The sequence below is a fragment of the Talpa europaea genome (assembly GCF_964194135.1).
Source record: "Talpa europaea genome assembly, chromosome: 7".
In the NCBI taxonomy this organism is placed as follows: domain Eukaryota; kingdom Metazoa; phylum Chordata; class Mammalia; order Eulipotyphla; family Talpidae; genus Talpa; species Talpa europaea.
In genome coordinates this window covers 50,356,128-50,363,153 of record NC_140074.1, presented here as the reverse complement: position 1 = coordinate 50,363,153, position 7,026 = coordinate 50,356,128, and the positions used below count along the sequence as shown (strand labels likewise).

At 42.6% G+C, this 7,026-nt stretch overlaps 1 protein-coding gene across 3 annotated transcripts in view; it reads right to left on the bottom strand.

The window, feature by feature from the left end:
- Positions 1-1,221: 1,221 nt before the first annotated feature.
- The window catches only part of NTRK2 (neurotrophic receptor tyrosine kinase 2), a gene marked incomplete at its 3' end in the record, with an annotated part of 340,861 nt that continues 335,056 nt past the window's right edge, over positions 1,222-7,026 (bottom strand). For all 3 annotated transcript variants that reach the window (XM_084238704.1, XM_084238705.1, XM_084238706.1), the window contains exons 15-16: positions 2,282-2,440; positions 1,222-1,407 (exon numbers count right to left, since the gene is read on the bottom strand). In XM_084238704.1, the coding sequence (XP_084094830.1) occupies positions 1,222-1,407; positions 2,282-2,440 (345 nt within the window). The remainder of the gene's footprint in view (positions 1,408-2,281; positions 2,441-7,026) is intronic.

Below are 7,026 nucleotides of genomic sequence, written 5' to 3'. Positions count from 1 at the left end.
TATTAATTGACGAAGACCATGCACAATTTTGCTTGCACAGTTAAAAGGATGGGTGGGGAGGAGAGAAGGGGTCAGAGCGAAGTGCGATCTGAAAAGTTCAGTGTAAGAGAAACTTGCCTCCAAATTTATAGTTACTCTGATCTTTTCCAAGTCCTTGGCTGTCCCACCTGACCCTGAAATGATCTCTGGACAAGAATCCACCTATTTTCAACTGAACTTGACAAAGGCTCAGTGGATAACACTTGGAAAAACAAACCAGTGCTATTACCATGACCTTCAAAGAGAAGACCTGTCGAGTCTGTGATGTGCCATCTTGTGTCTCAAGGAAGCCATCTTTTCTCCCTACTACACGCTAGTGTTTCTGGTGATGGGAAGAGAGACTAGTTCATGGCACAGAGTTCAACAGTCTTTTTACTCCTCAGAAGGGTCCTCAGGGGAAGGAGCTGAATACATTCCTCCCAGTTGACATTCTCTGAGTTTTTCTTAAATAGGGACTAACGGCAGCTGATCCCAATGGTTGTCTTTGTTCCTCGCATAGTGTGGTTTTCGAGTAAATCTTCTTTCTTTCTGGCTTTGATCTCCCACAAACAAAGGCTTCCCAGATTGAACACAAAGTTTTCCTTTTTCATACACAGGCTGAAGCCATCCCAAAACAATAAGAACAGTAATAATAATAAATAAATAGAAGTGAATCCATAGAAACTCTCGGTGTCTGTACAGCAGAAGTGACAAAGTTTAAGTCAAAGATTTGTTTTCCCTTTTTTCATCCACATCAAAGGCAGGAATACAACAAGGCATTGTTAGTTGTGGTGGGCAAACTGGAGAGTCTGCTGATATAACAAATTAGGTTTGTTAAGGCCTTTGTCTATGCAGAGTTAATAGTAATGCAGAAGCCAGATTGATTAAAAAAGAAAGGGTAGAAACTGTGAAGCAGGGAAACAAACAGAAAAAAAGAAGAAAAGAAAGAAAAAAACAAAACCAGGGTACAAACCAAGGGAGATGGTAAGAGAGAAAGAGATAATGCCAAAAAGAAGTCCATACTGTGTCTACGGATGGAGAAGTACACATTGCTCCCCTCTGAAAGCTTCTCGGTGTCTTTGTTGTTCATACTGTCAGAGTGAAGAACAGCAGATTGGTGGCATCCAGCGGCAGTTAAAAGACGTTCATCCTCTTGGCCATCTGAGGAGGTGCTTGGGTAGGATCGGTCTGGGGGAAAGGGACTTAGCCTAGAATATCCAGATAGACAGGAGATGCCTTGGCCAAGTTCTGAAGGAGGGTGTGGATGCCCTTGATGTTCTTCCTCATGTGGGGCTCTCGCTGCCAGCACCCCAGCATCAACTCATAGACCTCCTGGGGGCATGTTCGAGGTCGTTGCAAGACTCGACCCTGAGTGATGCATTCTATCACCTGAAAGGGACAGAGATCAAAGTAAGATCAGAGAAGAGTAAAGAGGATACTGGTAAAATAAATGGCATTGCAGAGAGTGCTGCTTAGCAAAGCCTACTCCGTGTTTACATTTTACAGAAGGAAGACAGCAATTATTATCAGGAAGATAGACCATGGTTATTCTGATTGGTTTATATCCATTTGTCAAGACACACTGATATCATCAAAGTAGTGGAGAAATAATTTATCTCTATAAAAATCTCCCAAACTTCACCCTGAAATTCAAATGTGTTTTAGTTTCACTAACCTGAGATGGAACCTAGGTTGCTTCAGCGTTAGGGTGTTCACTGCTAAGGGAACCCTAGGCTATAGAAAAGAGTGGTCATTTTGAATAATGGAATTGGAAAAAGACAGATGTGGACCTGAAGAAGAGTTGAAATACCTGATCAAGTAACTATGCCTGAAATGTAGACATATTTGCAAAAGCATTACAATAGGAGAACAAATTACTGGAGCTTTTCACTAGGAGTCAATGTTTTAGTGAAATGTTCAGGAGGAAAGAGCCTCAAAATCTTATTCCAACAATAACAAAAAATTAGGAGGTCTCTAAGACTGCAGGATACACATCTGCCATTAATTTACTCGATGAGCAGCACAAAGTGAGTCTTCATCCCTTCACCACAGAATGAGGGCGTGTCGGTAAACACTGTGCTTTCCTTGTAAGAACTCTTAAATGTGGAGAGCAATTTGCCTTGTCCATGACATTTAGATACACAGTAGGCCATTTGGGAAGCACTCCCAACAAAGCCATGTAAGATCATGTCCTGACTTCTAGCCAACGGATGTGCCTCAGTGTCAGCTTTTGGGGTGTGGTTCTGGCCTGGTCGCAGCCTACCTCATTGTTTGATAGCTGGTACCAGGGCTGTTTGCCATACGTGAAGATCTCCCACAACACAACCCCCAGGCTCCAGACGTCACTCTCTGTAGTGAACTTCCTGTACATGATGCTCTCCGGAGGCATCCAGCGAATGGGTAGCATTGTGTGGCCACCAACCTGGAGGGGAAGCAACAAACAAGGAGGTATCAGTCACCCAGAACCAAGTTCCACCAATGGGGGGGGAAATATATGTTTCAAAGGGAACTTTAGGCGATGAGGCACACAACAGTCGTGGAGCAGGTTTCCAAGGCAAGACTCTGCTCTTGAGCTTTTCATTGCTAAGGGAACACTATTAAAAGCATACAGTTTAGTAAAAGCTGATCATGGGTATGAGGAATGCAATGAGGAATGGTATAAAGAATAAGGCCCAGGGGGTAAGGGGACTGAAGGTTTACAAGGAACAGAGAAGGGAACATTGTGGCCGTATGTCAAGAAATATTTGTGTCAGCAAAGTGTATGTGTTGATGTTATCACAGACAGTTATCTTGAGACCACCATGGAAATAATCACATAATCAGATCAACAGTGGCCTAGGTGTGTCTGGGCCCACCCTGTGATATGGGCTAGTGTCCATAAGTATGCAAGCAGGAGTGCTCTGTTGTGATTTGCAGATAGCAAATGGGTCACAGTTGCCCATGAAAGGTCAGCTCATAGGAACCCACAGGTATGGAAGGGAAATGTATGGGGACAGCTTCCCTTTCCTTTATTTGTGTTTGTTAGGATACCTGTTTATAAAATATGAAGGAAATGCTATTTCTTTATAATCTCCAACAAGAAAAAGAAAGGGCAAAGAAAAGTCAAATTCTTTTTTCACATTATTTTTCTCAAAACTAGATAGGAACAGAGATGATGACGGGATGGAGGTTCATCTTGAATAAAACACACACATTCTTTCTGGTAGGAAGATGACTCAGTCTTCTAATTTATAAGATAACTTTGACCAGGACAACACGTAAAGGACTCAGCAGCCAAAATACCTCCCAGAGACCTTCCTTAGCAACACCAGCCTTTCCTTCTGTTTTAAGGTGTTACAAGGAGTACACACAGCACTGTCTTGAACAGCTTCAAAACAGCCCAGTAATGAGCAGGGCTGAAGGTAATTATTCCTGCTTTACAAATGAGTGAGGGTCAAGTTGTTATAGATACGACGAATACAGGTTGTTGGACTCCAAGCTTAAAACTTTGCTCTGCTCCAAGGCCCTGCTACTGAATTTTTTTAAAAAAAAATAATAAGTAGTTTTTGAAAAGACCATTTTAGTAAAACATAAGACATTAGATGGCAAGAGCATGATCACAGACAAAGTATGCTTTATTTGACGAAAAAGAAACTTGTTTAGGATTTCATAATTGCTGCGGAAGAGAATTTCATTTTCAGGTTTGTCTCTCATCAAGGCTGACTTGTGGAAAAGCCACGGCCAAATTTCCACCTGGTGGTCCTCTCAGGGGAGCTCCCAGCACAACCAATCCAAGCGCTGCCCATGTGGTGGGGGTTGCAGGTGAGCGAGGGCACAGGACAGCAGGGGTTAGAACTTACAGCATTCTCAGTCTCCAAGTCCCTGTGCTAGTGCCACATTGAGTTTTTACCCAATTATAATTCTGAATATACATTTTTGACATGAAAGGAAGGCAATGGACTAACAGCATTTGAGAAAAGCTGCTCAACTCAAGCCCAAGAAGCTGAGACTTTCAGAAATATCTAGTATGTTTGGTGATTTCAAATGGTGCTGTTAGCATCAAAAAAAGCAGTGTGTGAAAGGAAGAGGGTTTTTCCCCTTGCTTTTCTCAGCACAATGACCTCAAGTTTTACAAGTGTGACATAATTTGCTGACTCAGGGTTAACGCGCCCTTTATCTTTACAGTTCAGCTTTGAAGATACCAAGTGCTCATACATTAAGTAGAGTCCGGTTGAATTCTATCAGCTTTCCATTTACTGGTTGGTCTCTCACCCAGAAGTGACAGGTAGTCACTGTTCAGTGAGCACAGATTTCTCTCATGGAGCCGCCTGGGCATGCCTGGAAGTGATGGCAATACTCGCCTTCAGCATCGATATTCAAAACACAACTTGTGTGACATCGGCAGCCATATTGCAGAGTTTCTGGCTGGATGAAGAGGCACCCTGCCCTCCCAGTAACCCCACATATCCAGGGTAGGGGACTTGCTAATACACAAGGAGTTTTCAACATTTCCAGATTCTCGCAAGTACTCTGGGGAGTCTGGTCCCCCCAGGTGCTGGCTGCCCATATACCACACCAAAGAGAGACTTTGTGGTATTGCCAGGTGCTCCATGACATAGAGTTACATGGAATTGAGTCCCAGGGCAAGTTAGGGTTAATTAGGCGGCTTTAGGGACAGTGCAGGCAGAGACTTTGGGAGAGTTAGAGGCTTCTGAGATAAGAAAAGTAAATTCTAAAAAGTGCTAACCAAAATATACTCCAGAGCTGAAGTCAGAAAGTCCGGGAGGACTAAACAAAGACAGTAAAACTTGAGAGAATAAGACCTTGGGCAGGAGAGGTAATCTCTAAGATAAGAGCTGGGAAAATGGGCACATCTGCCTAGAAGAGTACAGCCACTGGGAAAGAGAGAGCCAATGGCAAAGTGGAATGATGAGATTTTAGAATAGAAGGGGGGAAAAAAGATTTAAATACCCCTAGACATGGGCCCACAATGGTTTCCTTGCCCCTCACAAGTACAGCGTACCTGGGAGTCCTTTCTTCCTTTAAATAAACTTTACTTTCTTCAACAAAGTTTGTTTCTCTCTGCTTACTTATCTAAAATGTCTGCCAATTCCTTTTAACAGCTTCATGGGACAAGAACCTGTGGTGGTTCAAGGGCTAAATTAACAGCGCACACCAGCGTCAGAGTGACGGGTCTCTGCCCAGGCACAAGTTTTTAGTGAAAAATCTGTAATTATTTCTTTCATGGGAATATTGAAATTGGAAACCAGTAGATAATATATTGTTAGTTTGTGGGAAGAAAAGAGTAGGACACTGTGGAACAACTGGTGATCTTTTGGCTACAAGACCCTCAAAATATTGAACACTAGCTCCCCACAAATGTTCCCAGGTCAAATGTATCAAATACACAGTAAGTCACCCTCCTCAAATCCTGGAGATTCATAGTGCACAGACTTGTTAAGGTATCTCAGGGGTTTGGCAAAAAGAGCAGAGTTAAGTTTATTGAACTTAGTGAATTAAACTAATTTTGTAACCAGGGGCTGAAGCAGAGGATGTTACAGGTGGCACCCCTTGGAGGGGGTTGCTGGTGAGGATGAATAGGCCCAGGCGATACAATGAAAGTATCAGTTGGGATGAAGACTCTGATAACAAGTATAAGGACTGGGAAGTAGCCCCCAGAATTCAACATTTGGGATTTCATTGTTTTCAGATCATCAGCGATTCTGAGGTCAGCCATTTCTTCCCCCACCATGTTGCTCTTCCAGAAGGCAGGTCTCTGAAGGACATAGAGAGGCTTCCAGGAGCCAACATCAAAGAGAAAGGTTCGATGGCTTTGCAGGTAGCTGAGCAATTGAGACTGTTCCCAGCTTTGCTGCTGTTACAGCCTGGAAGGGAAAGTGAAGACCTGGAGCCAGGCACCTTGCTGAACTGTATGAGAGTGGCCATTTGTCAGGTCATTCGGCTGCTGTGGCAGCTGTTTTAGATGTCAATTGTCTGGTGCTGTGCTGGCACATCTTGGCAGCTCCAGTGAACATCTCCTGTTTTGTATTCTGCTGTCTTTGTGAGTTGGAACCTGCCTATTTATTGTCTGGCTGCTACATGCTCCAGGCCCTCAGTGGCAGGAAGATGCCATCTTGGGACCTTTGTGTTCAAGATTAAAACACTGGACACTGCTTCAGGTGAGGTAAATGGCCATTTGTGGCCTCAGTGAATCTTTCCTTTGTTTGTTAAATGAATCTCACTCTTGTTGCTCTCTGAACCGGAGTGGTCTTGCAATTTTGCGTGTGGGTGAGAACTCAGACAGTGACTGGTATACTATTTGGGCACTGTCCTTGGCCAGTTCTAGTGCCCCTTACTGCCCTGTATCAATTTGAATGTGTGTTTATGGGAGAAAAGGAAAGAGCTAGGGAACCATTTACATCTCCTAGAACCACACAGCTAAAAACAAAGCACACTTTGGGATGTGTAGACTTAGCAAGACACCAAGGATTCCATTTCCCCTGGCATATTCCTAGCAGCAGCCAGTGAGCAAAATTTGACTCATAACATTAGAAGGGTCAAAAAGTAGATTTTCAACTATAAAACATGTAAGTCATTGGAGCAAAACGTATAGCGTGCATAGTGTGTATAGTGTGTATAGTTAAGAATACAATTGCTTATTCTTATTGAAAGTTGCTTGGAGAATAGATCTGAAACATTCTTGTCACTAAAGATATTTTTGTAACTATGTGCAGTAATGAATATTAACCGGACTTACTGTGGGACCATTTCACAATATATACAAATAATGAATTCTACTGAAAACCTAAAAATATTAGTTTATATGTCAATTATACCTCAAATTTAAAAAAAAAGAAACCCCAGTATCATCTCAGTTAAAAATAAATTAATTTTAAAAAATAAAATCCCTGAGAAGGAGACAAAGAAAGAAGAAAAAAATAGAAACTTTGTGCCTCAGGGTATACAATCCTGGCACTCATGTCCCATTTGGGTAACCTTGACTAGTTGTCAAACCCCTATGTTCTAGTT